General features: G+C 51.0%; 7 protein-coding genes across 7 annotated transcripts; 2 read left to right on the forward strand and 5 right to left on the reverse strand.

The window, feature by feature from the left end:
• Positions 1-302: 302 nt before the first annotated feature.
• On the reverse strand, positions 303-1773 carry BDV14DRAFT_185539 (resistance to Congo red protein). The gene is made up of 3 exons (XM_073770680.1): positions 1420-1773; positions 1223-1330; positions 303-1142 (listed from the first exon to the last, which is right to left on the reverse strand). The coding sequence occupies exons 1-3, from the start codon at positions 1449-1451 to the stop codon at positions 857-859; spliced, it is 426 nt and encodes a 141-aa protein (XP_073621993.1). The 5' UTR covers positions 1452-1773; the 3' UTR covers positions 303-856.
• A 1448-nt stretch (positions 1774-3221) lies between these two features.
• On the reverse strand, positions 3222-4129 carry BDV14DRAFT_194119 (ADP-ribosylation factor-like protein; the record flags this gene model as incomplete). Its single annotated transcript, XM_073771882.1, has 6 exons — positions 3222-3495; positions 3544-3615; positions 3662-3724; positions 3786-3805; positions 3877-3949; positions 4080-4129. The coding sequence occupies 6 exons, from the start codon at positions 4127-4129 to the stop codon at positions 3222-3224; spliced, it is 552 nt and encodes a 183-aa protein (XP_073621994.1).
• A 1255-nt stretch (positions 4130-5384) lies between these two features.
• On the reverse strand, positions 5385-7699 carry BDV14DRAFT_19046 (CwfJ domain protein). Its single transcript, XM_073771335.1, has 2 exons — positions 7334-7699; positions 5385-7284 (listed from the first exon to the last, which is right to left on the reverse strand). The coding sequence occupies exons 1-2, from the start codon at positions 7345-7347 to the stop codon at positions 5625-5627; spliced, it is 1674 nt and encodes a 557-aa protein (XP_073621995.1). The 5' UTR covers positions 7348-7699; the 3' UTR covers positions 5385-5624.
• Position 7700: 1 nt separating this feature from the next.
• Positions 7701-15901, forward strand: BDV14DRAFT_19018 (putative HEAT repeat protein (DRIM)). The gene is made up of 2 exons (XM_073771302.1): positions 7701-9142; positions 9193-15901. Exons 1-2 carry the CDS (start codon positions 7791-7793, stop codon positions 15716-15718), a joined length of 7878 nt encoding a protein of 2625 aa, XP_073621996.1. The 5' UTR covers positions 7701-7790; the 3' UTR covers positions 15719-15901.
• On the reverse strand, positions 15902-16767 carry BDV14DRAFT_19019 (DNL-type zinc finger protein). Its single transcript, XM_073771303.1, has one exon. The coding sequence runs from the start codon at positions 16706-16708 to the stop codon at positions 16085-16087; it is 624 nt and encodes a 207-aa protein (XP_073621997.1). The 5' UTR covers positions 16709-16767; the 3' UTR covers positions 15902-16084.
• A 118-nt stretch (positions 16768-16885) lies between these two features.
• BDV14DRAFT_185550 (cullin family protein) lies at positions 16886-20370 on the forward strand. Its single transcript, XM_073770681.1, has 4 exons — positions 16886-17140; positions 17255-17641; positions 17695-19577; positions 19635-20370. Exons 1-4 carry the CDS (start codon positions 17099-17101, stop codon positions 19804-19806), a joined length of 2484 nt encoding a protein of 827 aa, XP_073621998.1. The 5' UTR covers positions 16886-17098; the 3' UTR covers positions 19807-20370.
• Positions 20367-21307, reverse strand: sld5 (putative GINS DNA replication complex subunit Sld5; the record flags this gene model as incomplete). Its single annotated transcript, XM_073775084.1, has 2 exons — positions 21070-21307; positions 20367-20993 (listed from the first exon to the last, which is right to left on the reverse strand). Exons 1-2 carry the CDS (start codon positions 21244-21246, stop codon positions 20367-20369), a joined length of 804 nt encoding a protein of 267 aa, XP_073621999.1. The 5' UTR covers positions 21247-21307.
• Between the last annotated feature and the right edge of the window lie 188 nt (positions 21308-21495).

The following is a 21495-nucleotide window of genomic DNA, read 5'->3' on the forward strand; positions in this document are numbered from 1 at the left end:
GTCCAAATAAGCGCCCGTGGCTGGTGTACCGTATGTTTCATTCTGATACAATATGAATTGTGGGAGAGTGCACTGCAGGGTTCTGCAGCTGTACCCGGTATTACCAGACTTACGAGGAACGGTTGGAGCTTGCGGTCTCCCTGTCGATCAATCAATTTTGGTGCCTTGATGGTGTACGCAAAAGCAATGAACATGTAGGGTGCGGTTAAGCTGTATGATAGAGCTAAAAGAGGTTCTGTCTGATTTGTTGTATCTGCGAGATACAGCATACAATTGCGCGGCCAGCGAGAGACTTATATAGTCCTGAGGAGCATCTGCAAAGCGCGATTCTTCAGACAAGGACAGAGACTATACTAAGTTTTAAGTAGACATTTAGCTTCAAAGGATCGCCTAGACTATATCAGCATCTAAGACATTCCCCAGCAATCAATAGTTCAGATGACAAGTTGTTGATGTCTCATGCCAGAAGCAGTTGGTCGGCGGGTCTCAATATCAATGGCTCCACTGACACTATCAATCATAATTTTCTTTTGAGATTTGGCTGAAGTATGAGTCAATGTAGCTGTTCAAGAGATGAGATGTGTCGTAGTTTCCGTATCCATGGACTGCCGGAGGGTAGGACAGATAGACCTCAAGGAGAGTGAGTATATGACTGCTAGTAAAAGCTAACTACAAATGATGGATTTCCAGCTGCAACTGTTCAGCGCAGCCACAATGCCAAAGACCAGTGGACTTTAAGGTGATTGATTCCAAAGCAAGCAAAAAACGCCCATAAGATATTAAATTATAAACTTATTCATCGTGGTATCTCATTTCATCTTCCATACTCCGCGGTTCTTCAGCCTTATTTGCACAATCAAGGCTTTCCATTCTGGTATCCAGCAGGAGGCGGCCCCGGTGGCGGCGAGTACACGGGCCCACCGGCATAATGCGCATTTTGCGGCTGCTGCAATTCAATTCCAGACTGCTGGCCGCCAAAGTATCCGTGCGGTCCGGGCGACTGCGAATATTGCGGGGGTGGAGGCGGCTGATTGTACGGATCTTGGTGTGATTGTGGGTGGTACGGAGGGGGAGGTGCCATCCAGGCTGTTCCTGCGTATGGGCGGAGGCCACGGCTTCGGCGTCGTCGGGCGTTGAAGCATCTGCGATCGTACTGTTAGCATGCTTTTAAGACTTCGAGATTTTCGGCACAGATGGCGGAAAACTGGGAGAATAGACATACGATAGAGCGAAGAAAGCGATTAGAGCAACACCGACAATGACAGCGAAGGCAACCCAGCGACCCCAGTCATGCCATCTGTCGCAGCGACGGATACCGTTGCTATACCAACTAGAAGATATTGTTAAGTAGTTCTGGCGGCGAAAAACGAGAATGATCGCAAGGTTGCGATTCCCTCAAAAGAGGACTCAAGGACTCACCAGTCACGCTTTTCAAACATCATAACACCCATGGTGGTTGTAGTAGACCAGTCCTCGAAACCGGTGGAGATGACGTCGATCAAGAAAGTAGAGCAAGGGATGGACTGTATAGCTCAAAGCTCGAAAGTAGGTAGCGAAAGTAGCACGAGCCAAGTAAATAGTAATAATCGAAATCAATCGCAGAGACAGCGCGGTTCAAACCGATAAAGTAACAAAGAAAGATAGGATGGCAAGATGGAGAAAAGTGCAGTGTAGCAGGGGAAAAGGGAGATCTTAAGGCAGCAGCCAAAAAGCAGTCGACGCTGTGGCTGAGCAGATGGCAAAAGCGGCTTGGCGGCTTGAACCGGTACGCATTCGCACACGAGAACGGCCGATCTTGTGTTGCTGCGGTTCTGGAACCGCGGTTGAGTCAATGGGGCTGGGGCTGATGGAGTCATGCAAGTGGCTGATGCCCTGGGTAGGTTGCTGATCAATAAATCATCATCTTGACCACCTGGATCGAGCCCTGATTTCTATGATGTTGTTTGTCAAGATCAAGGTACCTTTACCTACGTATTGATGTTCTCAGGAACGCTCCTTACACAAGTGAAACCGCCATTGTACACTGCAGCAGAGTCACCCCCGTGACCATCTGAGGTGTTCTTCAGCGTCGTCATCCGGCCATGTCATTATTGTCGTTGTCAGCTTCGCTCATGTCAGCCCTACTACTAACTACTCCGCCGAAACTAATGAGTTATATGAGACAAATGGATTACTCTGCCCCAGAGCTAACTCCACCCTGAATATTCATAACACGGCTGCAATATCACCAGTCCCCGTCTTCCATTACGAGATACTAGTATGGACTAGCCACTCTCGGTCTCTCGGCAACGATCAACCAAGCAGGCCAGATGTTAAGTGGACATTACCAGGTAAAAAGCAGAATGCACTGCAGTTTGCAATGCGCCCCCCCCTGCCCCAACCAACCATAACAGCCATTTCTAACATCCACAACAAACCCACGTCTGGGGTAAATGAAGCCGATTGACATGTAAACTGTAGTCGCCCTAGCGATGGCTCTGAAATTTCATTTTTGAAGTCCCTGACTTCTTCTGTACTAGTTAGTTACATAGGTAGCCAGTTGGTCACTCCTGGCGGGGTGGTTGCGGAAGAACATGATTAGTTGCCGTCGTCTGCATTGCCAACGCATCACTTGGTCTGTGTGTTGGCTGCTGGCCGCCTCGAGTTAGCTGGCGATGCGATTAAATAGGGTGCTTTTCCTTTGATCTTGTCTATTCCTTCTTTTGAGTCTGCTGGTTGATCAAATGTTCAATGTTCTATACCTTGAATTGCGACTTCTTTTGCCTGTCTTTTGAGGTTGTTGAGTGACGTCTTGGATCGTCCTACTACCAGATGTCTCCGGATGCTTACTACCCCTACCACAGGTGCGCTACGAGCGCTTTCAAGCACTGCTGAGCTTGAGTTGGGCACAAATTTTGACCTAACGCTTGCTTGACTTAAATACAACATATGGCTTGCTGGCGCGCATTTCAGGGAATCATGAGTATCAAGATGGACGACTGGCTGACGAATGAGACAACAAATAAAACAGTGCAGTGCAAACGCGACAGATGAGTATCGAATATTGACCAGACAAAGCTCCAAGACATGACATTCAAATATGCAATTCACTTCGTCAACATCATTACGGGTTGGCAGTGAGCCGCAATATTGAATCTCTATATCATCATAATTTCGGACATTCAGAGGGATAAAAGCTGGCAAATGCAGTCCAGCTCTCGAGGCGCTTTTCAGTCGCGCCATCACCGGTTCGCTCGGGCGATCAACCAGTGCAGTACTGCGTCGAGGTTGGTTTCCTCTTTCGCGCTGATACCATAGCAGCTCACTTCGCGTGTCGTGATGGACTTAAGGTTCATCTGTTCGATCAGTTCGTCAACAGACAACTTATCGGGAAGGTCCGATTTATTCCCAAGAACCAAAAGAGGGATGCCGTTGAGGGTCGGCTGGTTTATCAATCGGTGCAGCTCCTCCGTCGCAAGGGGCAAGGCCGCTTTATCTGCGGCATCGACGATATAGCTATTCGCTGTCAGCGCAGTCGCAAGTGAGGACCGAGCCTGTCCTTACACGATGGCATTAACCCCTCTACAATACCGCTCCCACATGTCCCGGAATCGCAGCTGTCCTCCAAGGTCCCAGCTGAAAGTGGTCAATAATGCGATCGGAATATGTTGGGTTCACAAACCATTTGAGAGTCACATGTCCCTTCTGGACCCGCTTCGTGTTGAAGCCGATGGTTGGGATAGAGCTAAGAGTCGTCTTAGTCGAGAGGCAGGCAGACTTGAGGCACCATGCTATTGACAACTTACTCTACAGTAAACTCCCCTCCCTGCGCGATGTTAGCGATGCTGGTCGGCTACCGAGGTTGGACCTGGCTGTTGAGGGAGGGCGAGAACATACCGCGAGCACACGCAATAGCGACGACTTCCCCGCTTTCTGAAGACCGATCATGGTGACATCCATCTCCGTCGCCCTACAGTCGCGACACAATACATCGCAGCTCTTAGCCAACCGAATCTTGGATGCGGCGGGGACGGGCCGGGGCTTGTTTCGGGGGAACACCTCGCAGGCGACGCTTATTGTTGGGACGGCGGCCCACTTACCAGAACATCCTCAAGAGCCAGTCATAGATCGTCCGGAAAATACCCGCCATGGTGCTGAAGTGTTGCGGTGGCAGCTGGAAGAAAATGGGTGATGGGAAAGAAATCGAGGTTGGAAATGAGCGAAAGGAAAAGAAGAGAAGAGGACAAAACGCTTGGGCGGACAGGTGAAAAGCCGCAGTTCGTCGCAAGCAGGGTGGGTGCGATATCGAGAACAGAATTTTGGACAGTAGTCAAAGGAAGTGGGGGTGAGGAGCAGCAGCGTTGCGGGAAAAAGAGCTGACAGCTGCTACACCAGCAGAAACCAAGATGAGGTGCGAGCGTAGTCAAAGTCTTGAGCAAAGTGCCAGGTAAGGTAGAAGAATAGTGCTTAGCGCAGTGCTGGGGTTATGAAGGTCGGAAGCGCCGCAGTAATTAGTGGTAGTGGTAGTGGTAGCAGTGAGAGAGCTCGGTGGTGCTGAGAGCGCTACCAAGCACGAACGCCGAACGCACTGGACGCTGCCAGAATAGAACCAGTCCTCAGCGCCAACGCCAGCGGCAATTTCCCCAGCAGTTTTATCTCCCACCACCAAAGGAACAATAATTCAGTCGAAAGAAAAAGGAAATAATGGTTCCTGCTTGAAGCTCTCAACGGAATAGTAGATACTTGCGGTGTAACTCTGCTGCTACTCCGAACTATGTGCACGCATGACCGTGAGGGGATCAATGGGCTAGCCAAATTCCCTACTAGCTCTCCCGGTCCCTGTCACCTTGTCGATGCTGTCACCGTGATGGCCTGCTTGCTTTATCGCTCTGCTCCACCGCTGCTTTCCGTCGTTTAGCAGCTGATAGCGCGGCTCGGTAGTTGCTTGCAAGGACTAAGTGCTTGATCGGATGGCGGTGCATGAGGCTGATGTTGGACGGCGGTACTCCGGTAGAGTCAGATGCTGCGGCAAGTCCAGACTCCAGATGGTTTTCGGTGGCTTGGTGCGTGGTCTTTACGTCAAGAACCGTGGTTGGAACTTTGAATTGAAGCGCAGTACAGGCCTCTAGGCTGCCGCAGGCGGGCGCCAGCGATAGAAAGGCCATGCCAGATTGGTCCTAGATCGGCAATTTGCTTGGCGAGTACAGTATGCTACAGCTTCGAGAGTATTGTTTAGTAAGAACTGAAGAAACTTATTCCATGATGAATGTTCGTACATGCGGTAGATGTACTGATGAGGTTAAAGAACAGAGGAGCGAGCAGTTGGTGTTTGGATCGGTCGTCGCTTATCGCTCCTGCCTCAATAGTACCAAGCATACTACAACTTCAGGTAAATATGGGAAGACCTTCTTTGAGTATTCAATAGCATACCTTGCACTTTTGCATTGTATTCTAGAATACCTTCTTAACTGATGATACATGATCTACAGCCTTCAACCACGTTTCACCTGGATTCTAATACGAGTGTTCCCTCATATCTTGTTTAGACCTTACTGTACAAACTGCGAGCATCTTGAATCAGGGGATGATTTCGGTTGATTTATGTCCTGTGGAGGAGCTCTAGCTGGAGAAGTGAAGTAAAATGGCTACTCCTCCAATGCAAAATCAAACTCTTTAAACGCCTCCTTAAATGCCTCCGCTTCGGCTTCTTCTTGCTCTTGGCTTTGAATGTCGTCTTTCCAGTTTATCCGTTTCTCAAGCTGCATGAGCTTTGCCATTACCCGGCGTCCAAATTGCAGGTCGAAGCGAACATCAGAGGGAAGAGGGAGGAGAAGGGTCTTTTCAGAACCTGAACCTGATTCAGAGTCTGGTTCAGGTGCCCATATCCAAAGACGGAAGAAGTCGCCAGATTCGGCGCTTGGATCTGGTGAGTCTGAATCTGGCTCTGGTAAAGATGACGATCGCGACGCTGGTTTTTCAAACTTTGGGTACTTCAGATTCTCAGCCTCAACCCTGAAAGCTGCGTCGACGAGACCCCGGCTAACCAGGTCTGCTGGAACAGGGAGGAACTGCCAGTGGACATGGATGCCGTTCGAGCGGGAAACTTCCCACGTCACAGCACCAAGCGCGCCCTTCGATTTGTGCTGGATCATGGAGTGTAGTGCGGTGCGATACCGCTGCATCTCGGCCCAGGCAGCATGCCGACTTGGTGCGTCGGTTATGCTGTTGAGTGCAGGTGTGTGGTTGAATGGAATGATGAGCATGTGACCTGGGAAAGAAAGATGGGGAGAAAATGTTTTGGCGGTTGGCAGGGGGCCTTTGGCTGTGGTTAGATATGCCTCTGTGCCAATTGAGGTGATAAGGTGGGTTGCGATGTTAGGGTTTGAGAGACAGAAGAAGCATTGATCTGGTCCTGGTGGTGGGGCGCGCGCACGTTTGCGGGGGCGCTGGTTGTATTGATTGTCGTCTGTTGGTGCAAACCGGGAGTAGGATGTGTTCTGGTCTGGGAGGGGTTTGCGTTTGGCGGGAATAGAGGGGAAGGGGGTTGCTGTTGCGCCGACGGGGACGGTTAGGGGTTGAGGTGCTTTCAAGTCCAGTGTGAATGCGTACATCCATTTTTGCTTTGACGTTTTGCTGTACGGAGCTAGACTGATAAAGCGAGTTAGGGGTTTGGCGTCGGGTTCATCTTGCGTAGGGAGGTGGAAGAAGGGTTCACGCTCGTAGAAAAATCCATCCGTTGATGAGAGGTGATAGCGAGGTTTAAGTGCTGAGCAAATGTCGGCTATACATTGTGTCTCTTGCGGCGGTGTAACATCTTCTGGTAGGGCTACCTTTGAGCCGTTTCGGATGCCCTTCGGCCATTGGTGCGTAAGGAGAATGTCGGCGCTATGCGCACCCTTGAGGGTGCGGGCGTCTGACTCGGTGTAGCTTGGATGGTACTTGTTGCCTGCAGCGTCACCTTCGACTAGGCTTCCGCCCAATGCAACAATGCGAATGCCTTCTGATGTCTTCAAAGTCCCACGCTTTCCCAGGAAGTAGAGGTTGGGACAGACTTCATCATTGGCTTCGATCTGCTCAATGACTCGAGCGGGAAGAGCTTTGCTTCCCAAGGTGAAGTACGTTGGAAGCGGAACTGCGATGCTTCCTTGTAAAAGAGCTGTCATCTGCTGGAGCTCATGCTCCGAGGTGCATTCGCCAAACAGGTCTCCAGCGATGATAGCGAAGGAGAAGTTTTGCTTGAGATGAAGCTTTGCGAGTTTTGTGAACACATCTTGCAGCTCGCAGTTAACATTTCCAACTACGACTCTGTTTATATGTCAGTGAGGCAGTCCATTTAGAAAGGGCTTGTGCTTACATCTTCGACGCCATAGTGCTCTAGCGTAGGGTTCCGGATGGGGTGATGCAAGATCTGTATTCACGTGCTGCGAAGAGCAGTGGAAAAATGGCTAGCTTAGAACGGCCAGCGGAATAGCTGGAGAATCAGCAATATAGTATATCAAGTACTGCCTCTTGTCAAAAGAACCAATGATAATTGTTTCCCCAGCTTCGTTTTGCGCGAGCCTCGAAAATGACCAAAAACGTCTAGGAGCTTGGACCAAGCTTCAAGTCATGTGACATGCACGCTGACTAGTCCAGCCTGGGTAAAGCACGTGCCGTTACAATCACCGCTCATCTCCGCACCGGATCAAAGAAGTCGCGGCGCCGAGTAATTTTTTTGATTGATGCGCTGATACTGCGACGAGCTCGAAACATTATACGAAGTCAAGCAACATCTGCGGCGCTGCTTCATATTGCTACTTTCACACTCCGACATGGTAGCAATGTCGACGGCCTCGCGAAATAAGCCCGCGAAGCGGCTGAAGTCCGGAACGGAAACAACGAAGAATCACCGCTTCGAGACATTTACACAGCGGGTAACGAGGCTCAAGATCGATCCTATCCACCGCGTACGACGACCAAGCTTTAGCGAGGAAGGAGATGAGACGGCCTCACACTTCCGGTCGGCATACGACCACTGGGCTGAGTTGAACTTGTCGGAAAACTTCAGCGCATTCGCCCGCCGCGTGAACCCACTATGCGAGAGCCTGGCCCAGATTCTTTACTACGAGGAGAAGATTTTCAACCTGCTGGTGGAATACATTGATAAGCGCGATAGTGTGTCGATAGAGCCTCTTCTAAGTTTGCTCTCTCAGTTCGCGCGAGATCTAGGTGTTCGCTTCGAGAAGTACTTTGCGAGGTCCGTGACTCTGGTCGCTTCTGTCGCGGCCACCCATCCTGATGTCGAGGTCGTTGAATGGAGCTTCACTTGTCTGGCATGGACGTTCAAATTCCTCTCCCGGCTTTTGGTACCAGACCTGCGACAACTTTTCGGTATCATGACCCCATACCTCGGCAAGGAACGCCAGAAACAATTCGTCGCTCGATTCGCCGCGGAGTCCTTGTCATTCTTGATTCGAAAGGCCGGCTTGGTGTATTATAAAAACCCGGAACCTCTTCGATTGGCAGTTACATTCTTGTTCGATGATTTGCGGCAGGCCGGAACCGAGTCGAAGAATGTGGAATTATACAAGTCGGGTCTCATGGCAATGTTCTCCGATTCGATCAAAGGCGTCAAGAACGGGCTTCACTCTAACGGAGCAGATATCTTTCAATGCCTTCTAGAGTCCATGTGCACGGATGACGAACTCCGAAATAGCCTCTCACTCGATGTTGTCAGCGGGGTTTTGATCAATGTCATCCACAGCACGACCCCCGACACATTCGAGCCTATCCTCGACCTTGTCACATCTTACGTCCAGTCGAACGGTCAAAGCGCGACTAAAAACTATGCCTCTGCATGTTGCCGAGTGGTTTTCCTCTGCGTTGCCACGCGCAAGGGAGCACGCGTCAAGACCTGGAAGACAGTGCTCGAAAGCCTGCTGGTTTTGCTTCAGGCTGCTGAAAATGCGCCTGATGACCACGCTGATTCCATCCCTCAGCTTCTCACCGCGGTTGCATATGCCCTCCAGTCGGCGCCTATGGACGAGATGCTGCCATTCATGCGCTCTATCATGGACGCAGTGACGACCAATGGCCTCTCCACGTATTTTCTATCATTCTGTGCTACTTTTTCAGAATGGGGTGCTGAAAGATTCCACGGCGTTGTTCTTCCTTACTTCCAAAAGTATGTCAAACCTCTGCGATCTCGATTGACCGTTACTCATCACATAATAGGTTCGTGAACAACTCATGGGAAGATCGAGAGCATGAGCTCTGCTTGGCTTTGCTACGGCTCAGCCGAACTGGTTGTATCACTTCCGAGGCCTCAAAACCCGGCTACATTGTGTGTCCAGCTTCCTGGAAGTACAAAATCCGGGATACCCTACGCCAAGCGGATTCGACCGCCTCTGGTGTATCCCTTCTTAATGCATACACCAAGCTTCCTACGGCGCTTTCTTTGTCCGCAGACCCTTCTCTTCTACCTGATATGGCCAAAGTCCTGCATGAAAACCTAGTTTCCGTTCTCAGTGAAAAGGATATCAGCCCCACGCCTAGGACGTACTTTTTCCTTGGACAAGGATTCAAGAGTCACGTGGACCTCAGTTCTTCTCTAGGGAGTCTCGACCCCGGGCTCTGGGAACAGGTGATTGCAGTGGCAGCCCAGTACTCCCGTCTTCACTCTTTCCTTCAGGCAACATTAGCTTATATCACCGCTTTCCCTGAGAAGATCAACGTCGACGCATCTGCCATTGAAACGTTTGTCGATGCTTTGATTGGCAACCTGGCAGCACCAAGCCATGAACTGCGCTTGGTATCTCTCAAAATACTATGTGAGCTGATCAAAGCTTCTGGTGACGATGCTTCGCTGGTATCCTTGGCCATCGAAATCGAAGAGAGCGAGCTCACACTACAAAGCGCAAGAGTTCTGTCAATGAACGTACGAAAACTTGCCATATCTTATCCTCAAGTCATTTCGCGCAGGTGGATGGCACGACTGCTCCCGACATTCTGCTTTGGTCTGTTTTCGAAGAAACTGGCTCCACTGTGGGACGACTCCGCGGCAGCTTTGAAATCGATGAGCGAACATGCCGAAGCTGAGAAAATTGTCACTGAACTATCTACTCAGTGGCTTCAGGAAAGAGGTTCAGTTCAGACCGAGGCAGAGGATGACGATGACGATGACAATAGTGTGTCTGGGTACTACCAGTGCTTTAATGTGTCGAAGCTTGAGAGACTATCCGCAACGCACTTTCAATCTTTTGGTCCGGCTTCAACTTTGGAACAAGATTTCGAGAAGGACCATGCGCTACTTGACGTTGTTCCGACTGCGCCCCGAACACAGGCGCTGCGCGTATTCAATGCTATCCCCAACATAGCCGAGAAGCGCTCACGCCAGATTATCCCCTTGTTCCTTTCATGGGCTCTACGAGATGATGAAGATTCACCATCTCCCAAGGACTCGGCAGATGCTGAGGATTCGGATCAGGATTCGTACATTCCCTGGGGGTTCCACGATCGGCTGTCATTCCTCAAGCTTCTTGGACAGTTCATCAACCCATCTGTACTTTACAGAGCCCCAGAAGTCCACGATGCGCTTATGGGCTTACTTTGCCACGGTAATTCGGAAATTCAAAAGTGCGCTCTCAAAGCTCTCTTCACGTGGAAGACTGCTGGTATTGTTGCATACAAGGAAAATCTCTTGAACGTGTTGGACGAATCTCGATTCAATGATGAACTGGCTGTCTTTGTTCGCGTTGGCCGTGAAGACAGTTTGATTGAGGAGAAGCACAGAGACGACATTGTCCCTGTCATCCTCCGACTTCTCTACGGTCGGATGATTTCCAAGGCCAGTGCTAGCGCTAGCCAGGCAGGCCAGACCGGACGACGTAAAGCCATTCTGCGAACCCTAGCCCAACTTACGGACCGTGATTTCGACATTTTCATGCAGATCGCTTTCGGTCCTCTTGCGAATGTTCACTTGGTTACGGATGGCAAGGTTGACGATCAAGTGTTCCAGCAAGAACCACTTGGACCAAGGCGACAGATGGGTCTGCTAAGACTGGTTGAGACGGTCTTTGAAACGCTTCAAACCCGCATGTCGGCCTACGCTGAACAATCCATGGATGTCGTGCTGCACTGTCTTGTCCGAGCTTGTCGTGCTTTGGCGAAAGAGCAGGAGTCCGCTGCTGCAGACTCGCAGGAGGGACGACTGGCCACCGTCTTGCGAAACATCCGGCAAACATCTATCCGCTGCCTTGACCTCATCTTCTCTGTCTCGCAGGATCGAGACTGGACATCGCGTGTTCACATAATTTTCGATGAGGTTATCAACCCTAGGCTTGACAACTTTGCAGTGGAAACAGCACAAGGTGTTTCTGGTCTTCTGAAACTATTCCACACCTGGGCTTCTGCTCCTAGTTCTACTTTCTACCTTGCAAAGCTTAACAATGTTCTTATGACGAAGATCGTGGACTGTCTTGCAGTCGAGTCGGCGCGTGATGAGGTGAAGATTTTCGTCATGGACGAGATCCTGACTCCTCTGGTTGACCTTGCCTCTGGAAAGGAGCTCGAAGAGAATGAGGAGATGAGCGACATCCCAGCCGACGAGATTCGGATGGAGGTCCTATCACCTTACACCGAACACGCCCTCTCTCACCTGGGCCGTCTTCTCAAGCGTGGCCCCTCCAAGCCAGTGCTGGTCTCTGGCGTCCACACCCTCTCACGACTGGCGCCATGTGTCGAATCATCGAAGGAAACGCTGAGCCTGATCAGCATCTTGACATATCTTCTTCGCCAGCCGTCTGAGCGGGTCTCGCCCAAGACCAAGTCGGATTTGCTTCACAGCTTGGAGCACTTCTTGCCCCTCTACAATACCAAAGAAGACTCTAAGTTATCCGAAGAAGTGTTCGAGGCTGTTTGCTCCATGTTCGACTATTTCAGAGATGACAGAAATCGTGAAGTCTTGTCTAGAGTCTTCACAGCGTTTGCAAACCACTTCCCCGAGCTTGCTCAGGTGGCTTCTCTTTGCGAGGACCTGAACTCTATCTCCGTCAAGAAGCTTGAGGTAGACTATGAGCGTCGCCTACGAGCATTCAGAAAGTTGACTGATGAGCTCTGGGATTCGTTGAATGCCAGACAATGGCGACCTCTGCTGTATAACATGCTCTTCCACGTTAAGGATGAAGAGGAGCTGGCAATCCGATCCAGCGCCTCTTTCGGTCTGAAGCGCTTTGTGGAGCGAGCTGCGCAGGTTGAAGCTGATCAAAAAGATTCATTCGAACCTCTTGTCAGCGACATCTTGTTCCCCGCTCTGCAAGCTGGCATGCGACACAAGTACGAGCTCACGCGCGCCGAATTCCTACAAGTCCTCGGCCACCTAGTCAAGTATAACCCGACCCGGCCTGCTGTGCAGGATTTGCATGTTCTGCTCGCCGGTGACGACGAGGAGGCTTCATTCTTCAACAACCTTCTTCACATTCAACAGCACCGTCGTCTCCGAGCTCTTCGAAGACTTGCCACCGAGGCGATCAATGGAAACCTTCAAGCAACCAACATTAGCACAATCTTTATTCCTCTCAATGAACATTTCGTGTTCAACGAGGCTGCTGATGAGAACGCCCACAACCTTATTGCTGAGGCTGTGGCGACTATCGGCACCCTCGCGGAGGGCCTCGACTGGAACCAGTTTAGGGCTATCTTTAGGAGATACCGCAGCTACATGACCAGCAAGTCCGAAATGGAAAAGAATGTCCTAAGACTTCTAAGCAGAATGTCTGATGCCTTGACGAATGCAATGGGCCAGTACCAAGCAAGCAAGGCCCAGAAACAGGCCGAGAAGGATGACAACGCTATGGACGTTGAACCTCCCAAGATGTGCGCCCTTGCTCGGTCAATTCCATCTGCAGCCAAGGTTGCAAGTGAGCTCACTACAGGCTTCATTCCTGTGCTGACAGATTTCATCCACCACAAGGACGAGGCTCAGATGAGTTTACGTCTTCCTGCGGCTATTACAACAATTAAGCTGATGAAGCTGCTGCCCGAACAGGATATGGCTATCCGTCTGCCTCCAGTTCTTCTTGACGTTTGCAGCACCCTCAAGAGTAAAGCGCAGGATTCTCGTGATACGGCTCGGAAGACGCTCAACGACATTGCGCTTCTGCTTGGGCCGGGATACATGGGTTATATCCTCAAGGAGCTGCGACATACCCTGCAGCGTGGTTACCAACTCCACGTTCTCTCTTTCACCGTTCACTCGATCCTAGTGGCCACCACGGACGACTTCAAGCAGGGTGACCTTGACTACTGCCTAGCGGATCTCAGCTCAGTGGTTATGGACGATACCTTCGGTACCGTCGGTCAGGAAAAGGAAGCCGAGGACTACGTCAGCAAGATGAAGGAAGTCAAGAGCAACAAGAGTTACGACTCAATGGAACTCCTCGCCAAAAACTCGACTATCCGCAACCTTGCTAGTCTGATCCAGCCGCTGCAGTCGCTTTTGCGCGAGAAACTTACGTCCAACATCGTGCGAAAGGCCGACGAGCTTCTGCGCCGAATCGGAATCGGTCTCTTGAGAAACCCGGGTGTTGAGAGCCGGGAGATCCTTGTCTTCTGCTACGAGGTCATTAAAGAGGCATACAAAAATCCGGCACAAGCTGACAATGCGAAACCCAAGACCGTTCAGGAGCAGAACTTCTTGATCAACATGAAGGGTCAAAGACGAAATGAGAAGCGTGGAAGCACGTCTTCCTATGCCTACAAGTTGGTTCGCTTCTCCTTTGATGTCCTCCGTTCTGTTCTTAGCAAATATAACTCCCTCACGACACCTGCAAATATGGCCGGGTACCTTCCCATGGTGGGAGACGCGCTCGTCCAGGGTCACGAGGAAGTCAAGATCTCGGCAATTCGTTTCCTGTCAATTATCATCAAGCTTCCTTTGCCGGATATTGACACCAACGCGCCGGTCTACCTCACTGAAGCCGTCAAACTGATCAAGGAAGCACCTAGCACCAACTCCGAAGGCGCCCAGGCAGCATTGAAGCTCATCTCTGCTATGCTCCGGGAGCGAAAAGACGTCAAGCTCAGGGAGGGCCACCTCGCGTACTTGCTCCAGCGCCTCAAAGAAGACATTGAAGAGCCAGACCGTCAGGGCGTAACATTCAACTTCATCCGCGCCGTCATGGCCCGCAAGTTCGTTGTGACAGAGATGTACGAGCTCGTCGATAACATCGCGATGATGATGGTCACGAACCAAACTCGGTCTGCTCGTGACCTTGCTCGCGGTGTATACATCCACTTTTTGATCGAGTATCCGCAGGCTAAGAACAGGTGGACTAAGCAGCTTAGTTTCCTGGCGAAGAACCTTGAATATAAGCATCAGGATGGTCGGCAGTCTGTCATGGACGCTATTCACATGTTGCTTTCCAAGACAGGACAGGAGCTCGGTCAGGATATTGTGGGAACTTTCTTCCTTCCTATTGTCATCGCCATGGCGAATGATGATGCGGCTGAGTGTAGGGAGATGGCTGGTGCGCTGCTCGGGGAGTTCTACCGACGTGCTGATCGGGAGACGCTGAAGACTATGCTTGATCCTCTTCGGTCGTGGATTGAGCAGACTGAGAATCCCCTGCTTGGCAGTACCGGGCTGCAAGCCATGAGAATCTACTTCGAGGTTGAGGAGACAAACAAGGACAAGGAGGCGGGCTTCGTCGCGCAGACGCTCCCGACGATCATGCGCCCTATCATCAAGGATACTACCGAGACAGACAACTGGCAGACGCTGTACTTCTCGCTGCAGCTCTACTCTAAGCTCGCTAAGGCCGTCCCCTCTGTTGCGTTGTCCAAGGACCGCGTCAAGACCTGGAGCCTTATCTGCGAATGCCTCTTCTACCCTCATACCTGGGTCAAGTCCTGCGCCGCCAATCTTATCGGGATCTGGCTTGCGGATCTCGCCAAGACGAACGCTACAGCTGGGTATACTGCTCTTCCCCTGGTCGGTGCCACAGGTCTAGCCATGGACAAGGATACAATGCTCCTCTTGCTCCGCGCTAGTCTGCGCTCCCTCCGCACCCCAGGCATCAGCGAAGAACTAGCCATGCAAACAGTCCGCAATATCATCTTCCTTGGCCGGTGCTGTGCCCAGAACGGCCTCGAGCTGAACAGCAACGAAGGGAAGGAAGAAGAGGCAGACGAAAGCGCGAGCGAAGGCGAGGGTGACGATGACGATGAAGACGACACCACTGAGAAGACCACTCGCACCAAATCCGCCCTTCGCTTCATCTTCGAACAAGCCTCCTCCATCCTCCGGCGCGAGGTCATTTCCACTCGTGCCCCCTCACTCATCCCCAAGACGGCGTCCATCGGCCTTATTGCCGCCCTCACCCGGCACATCGAGCCCGAGCAAATTCTCGAGTCTCTGCCTGTCATCCTCCTCCCACTGCAGCACCTGACCGACTCTTCCATCCCAGCACCGCGCTCATCAGATGAGGCGTTCCAGGAATCGTATAAGGGTCTTGTCTCGAACTGCCATGAAGTCCTTGATCTCCTGCAGAAGAAGCTTGGTACAACTGAGTACATTAACCAAATGTCGCTTATTCAAGAGGCTATCAAGAAGAGGCGTGAGGGGCGGAGAACGAAGAGACGCATCGAAGCTGTTGCGGATCCGGAGAAGTATGGCCGTGATAAGAAGAGAAAGAATGATCGCAAGCGCGAGAAGAGGAAGGAGAAGGGGGCTGAGCACAGGGGGAAGAGACGCGGGTGGTGAGAGGATACCCCGGGTTTATGATCTTATCCGTTTCTTGTTTTATGTTCTTTTGCATGGGCATTTTGAAAGGCGTTATTATATGACAAGGGAGAATTGTTTTGATGATATTGTTATGGTACAGGGTCGGAGCATAAAAGTACAGTGCAGTGGTTTATCACGATATGTGAGATGAAACCAACGTAAATAGTATAGAAGAACATGAGGTATCATAATAGAAACAACAAGATTTTCAACGCCTCCATCCATGCAGTGTGCACTTTCGATCCAACTCAACTCAAGTTGCTTCTTTTCGGCAGATATTTAACATCCCCAATGCGCTCAAAGATACCCGAACCCCGGCTTCAAAGCGAGACCCGGTTGCTGGCCTTACTCCGACTTCTTTCCATCCTTCTTCTCACCACTCTCCTCCGGCTTGACCTCCCCCTTCGGCTCCCCCGTCCTAACAATTCGCCCATCCTCCCAAAACTCTACATCTCCCCGGAGCGCTCCCTTGGTAATTGGTTTCCCGGACTGCGCCAACACATCCTCCAGTGTCATGCTATGATTGAAGAAGATCTTCAGGTGGTCGCTAATGACGTGTCTGTTTTCGCACCCCGGGCACCGAATAAGCACAGTTCCGCGGTGGTATCCGTGCTTCGAGACGCGGTGCGTCGACCGCTCGCCACATGGTTTACAGGTGAATGTGAGCTGGTACGCAGGCTCTTTTTCCCGACGAGCACGGTTCTGTTCGGCGTTTGCGGCGTCTGTATCTGGGTTGCTAGGGCGGTCGGTGAGTGGGGATGGCTTGTCTGTGTTTGAGGCGTCGGAGGAGTTGTAGCGGGTGGTGATTTGTGGGACGGCGATTCTAGGTTTGGTAATGTATGTTTGGAGAGATGGCCGTTGGCGATTGAGCTGCGAATAGAATCGGGGAAATGCTCTAAAGAGTGATGGTTGTGAAAGGGTAGTGGAGATGGCGCGGAGGCTTCGCGATAGGCGGGTGGTGACATTCATTGTGATAGATTTATTTAAAGGATTGATGGTCTAGAATTTGAGATGAAGTGAAAAGTGTTGTTGAAGTGAAGATGAAGATGGAAATGAATGGAGCTATGACGGCGGACTTTGCGCCGGACTTTTGTTGTTCCAGCTGCCTCCTCCGCGGCCTTCTAATCCTCTCCATCTTCCTCCCCAACTCTTTCTGAACATTCAAAAATGCATTCGGAGGGAGAAGCTAACTCGGTCCTGCTCAAAATCTGATCAAGAAAAATATCTATCTCAATCTTTCAAAGCTTGGTGGTGGTGTGACCTGGTCTCACTTAACCTCATACACTTTGTCTGCCCCGCCACCATCATTGAACTGTTTGTGTTCATCAAGTGCATGGCAGAAGCCCAAGAGCTCTGGAAATGGCCTTGAGAGCAAGACAGAAGATCCGCGCTCCCCGGAGGGTAAGCTGTCCTTTTACTTTCACATCTACTATAGCTTCCAGCTTGCTCGGCGAGTAACACCGGAAGCTGGCATAGTTCACTTCCGCCGCCGGATAGCTAATAGACTCGATGTAGGGCTTCGGCGCCGCTGGGACAGACGGATTCGAAACGAATTGGAAAGACCTATCGAGTTCATTAACGAGAATACACACGAAAGATGCCTCCGACCTATCCTTCGAGCAACTATACCGCAACTCCTACAACATTGTGTTGGTACAGCGTGGCGACGACCTTTACGAGCGGACGAAGACACTGGAAAAAGAATGGCTTTGCGGGGAGGTACAGAAGCGTGTTGCTGCTGGTATCTCGCCTAGCTTGCTGCTTGCAAAGGATGCCGTGGATTTACAAGATCAGGCTACGGAGCGGCGGGCTGCCGGAGAGAAGTTCCTGTCGGTATTGAAGGATGTTTGGGAGGATCATCAGCTTTGCATGCAGATGATTACGGATGTCTTGATGTACATGGTAAGTCTTTTGAGGGTTGCTATCGAATCTTTCTCACGGTGGCAAACTGTTAGGATCGAGTCGTCGCCGGTCGAAAAGTCTCGATTTACGCTGCTGCCATGGCACTCTTTCGGGATCACGTTCTGCGATCTTCGGTGCCTTCCGATGACAAAATGACTGTCGCCGATGTCCTTAAGTCAACGGTGCTATTCATGATTCAATTGGAGCGGTCGGGACACATGATTGATCGGCCGTTGATCAGGCATTGCATCTACATGCTGGAGGGACTCTACGAGACCGAGGCGGAAGAAGAGTCATCAAAACTGTACCTCACGTCATTTGAACCGGACTACATCGAGACGAGCACTGTTTTCTACGAAGCCGAGGGCAAACGACTCTTGGAGACAGCCGACGCAGCCACTTTCTGCGCCGTTGCATTTGATCGAATTGCGGAAGAGAAGGAACGATGCCTGTATACGGTTTCTCACCTGAGCGAAACCAAAATCAAGGACGTGCTGGACAACGAGCTAATCCGCAAAAACCTCGCCGAAGTGATCAATTTTGAAGGTACCGGAGTTCGAGTCATGCTGGACCAAGACAGAACGGACACTCTGGGGAGGATTTACACACTGAGCGCTCGAGTTGACCCTAAGAAGCCTCATCTTGTGGAGGCGGTGCAGAAGCGTATCGTCGAAATGGGTCAAGAGATCAACACCGCATCGATCGCATTAGCGTCAGCACCAGCACCTTCGAAGTCGAGTAAACCAAGCGCGGAGCCGAAAGACAAGAAGGAGAAAGACAAGGAGAAAGAAAAGGAGAAGCCTGTGAACCAAGTAACCTCATCCGCTATCAAATGGGTAGACGACATTCTAGCCCTCAAGAAGAAATTTGACGATATCTGGAACAAGGCTTTCCAGTCGGATCAAGTGTTGCAGAGCGCCATCACCGCCAGTTTCTCCAGCTTCATCAACTCAACTGCACGCAGTTCAGAGTTCCTCTCCCTATTCTTCGATGAGAACCTCAAAAAGGGAATCAAGGGTAAAACAGATAACGAAGTCGACGCTCTATTAGAAAACGGAATCACTCTTCTCCGTTATGTCAAGGACAAGGACCTGTTCGAGGCATACTACAAGAAGCACCTGTCACGGCGCCTCCTCATGAAACGCTCGTTGAGCATGGACATCGAACGACAAATGATCTCCAAGATGAAGATGGAAGTCGGAAACCAGTTCACACAGCGCCTAGAGGCCATGTTCCGAGACATGACGATCTCAGAGGACCTAACAAGCAGCTACAAGCAATACGTCCAGCAAATGGGCGACCCCGACCAAAAGCGCCTTGATCTCGACATCAATGTCCTAACAAGTACAATGTGGCCGATGGAAATCATGTCCAACACCCGCGACGGCCACGTTGAACTCCCCTGCAATTACCCCAAGGAAGTTGAAACCGTCAAGCAGAGCTTCCAAAAGTTCTACCTCGAAAAACACAGCGGCCGCAAACTCTCCTGGCAGCCAACCATGGGCACCGCAGATATCCGAGCAACCTTCCACAAATCGAACGGCAAGACGCAGCGCCATGAACTCAACGTCTCGACCTACGCCATGATCGTCCTCTTGCTGTTTAATGATGTCCCAGCCGGCGAATCATTAACGTATGAAGAGATTCAAGCACGCACAAATATCCCAGATAACGACCTCATCCGCAACCTTCAATCTCTCGCCGTCGCCCCCAAAACTCGTGTTTTGAAAAAGGACCCCATGAGCAAAGATGTCAAACCAACTGACAAATTCTTCTTCAACAATGACTTCTCCAGCCCGTTCATGAAAGTCCGCATTGGTGTTGTTAGTGGAAGCGCGAATAAAGTTGAGAACCAGGACCAGCGTAAAGAAACAGAGAAGAAGATGAACGAGGAGCGAGGGGCGAGTATCGAAGCCGCTGTTGTGCGGATTATGAAGTACGTCCATCCATTCCTATACTTGCAGGGGGAAAGAGCTAACAAAACTTTGTGCAGGCAACGCAAAAAACTCATCCACTCAAACCTCATCAGCGAAGTCCTCAGCCAGCTCTCCGCGCGCTTCGTCCCAGACGTCAACATGATCAAGAAGCGCATTGAGAGCCTCATTGACCGGGAGTACCTGGAGCGTATCTCTGAGGATCCGCCGGAATATGGCTATGTTGCTTGATTGCATCATTTCTTCTTTTGTCCTCGTTCTCTAAACGGAGTTCTCAGTTTTCCATCATGTCGTGTATCTATCCAACATGTGTCTTGGCGAGGCGCAGGGTTCTTTCCGGGTTTTAGGTTTTAGGTGATATGGCGCCATAGATTTGATATGGTTGACAATGATCTGTTTCTTCGTTTCCTTTTGCATGCATTGGGTCTGTTCCGATAGGTTGCTGGGTGAGCCAGTCACAGCATGACATCGGATTTCTGGTTGTGGTTGTTGTTTCGGCTTGGTTGGTTGCGTTTTATGGGTAAACAAATAGTCATAAATTGCCAGAAGAGAAAAAAAAATCAAAATTCAGAGCCGTCGTGCTATACCGTAAATATGGCAGTATATAGTATGTAGTCAGCTCTATGAACCACAGGTATCACTTTTCGAAACAACCGAAGATAATAGAAGAAACCCAACGCCAGACAGCTATGCATCCAGAAATGCAGCAATGCCAACCCACCATCTATCCACACCTCTAAAACCTCATAACTTCATAACCTCCAACCCAAAAGCACCCATCAAGAGCAAGATCACAAAACCTCCACCTCCCCCCGTTCCCAAGCCTCCCTAACCCCCTCCCACCTAACAACCCAAACATCACCCATCCTCATCGTCCCCCCCACAAGCGTCTCCTCATTAACACCCTGCTCCGGCGGCGCAAGCACACTAACCTCCCCAGCAACACACCTAACAAAAACAACCTCGCGCCTATCAGGCCCCTGCACCATACTAGTTCCGCCCGCATTATCATCCAACCTTCTAAGCTGCGGCGGAAAACTCCCCAGAAACGAACTCCCAAAATGCCTCGCTAGTAACTGCTGATGCGTGAATAAAAAGTTCACTTCACTTTCACTCAACGGGCATGATTTGGACAAGGAAGCTGGTGGGAGCGGTATTGAGTCTTCGGGCGCTTGGTGTTTCGCTTCTGCTGACCCGGACGCGGGCGGTGGGATTTGGGCCGTTGAGCCTGTGGAGAGGAGGTAGAACATGCTGTGTTTTGTTATTTTGGAGAGGCGTTGGCGCAGCACGGAGCGGAGGAGGTATTGGGTTCTGCTTAGGTCTGTTTGCAGGATTGAGAGGGTGAGTGTTGCGTTTGAGGAGCTGGTTGAGGTGGTGGGGTCGGAGGAGGACGCGGCGAGGTCTTCGATTGTTTCGATCTTTACCAAGCATTCAATTAGTACGTATTCTCGAGAGTATACGGTGGAGGTTCCAGTTTGGTATGTATGTACGCACCTGCTGCCGTACGCGCTCCATCATGCGCTCCATAAGTCGCGCAGGCCAGGGGAGGAGCTCGGGGACGCTGCGCTCGGCGACCCAGAAGCGCGTGAGGAGTTGGTGGTCTAGGGCTGTGGATTCGGGGGAGGAGACGTCGCCGTGGGAGACCGAGGCGAGGATGTCGTCGATTTCCATGGTTGCGGTTGCTTTTCTATGACTGGAATATGTTCAATGGCTCGACTCGACTTTTGGGGGAGGATGGATATGCGACGCGGGATGTTCAGCGGAGGAAAGGCGGAGCGGAGATTAGGCGGAAATTTAGTGCTGCCTCAGGCGACAATGCCTCCGCTGTAACGTATTTCACCAGTCATCCGACCGCCACCAGTCATCCGACCGCCCCCTCAAAAGTCGACGCGTTTTCGACACGTCTCTTTTTAACCAACC

Source organism: Aspergillus stella-maris, assembly GCF_047715825.1.
Source record: "Aspergillus stella-maris strain CBS 113639 unplaced genomic scaffold BDV14scaffold_117, whole genome shotgun sequence".
Classification (NCBI taxonomy): domain Eukaryota; kingdom Fungi; phylum Ascomycota; class Eurotiomycetes; order Eurotiales; family Aspergillaceae; genus Aspergillus; species Aspergillus stella-maris.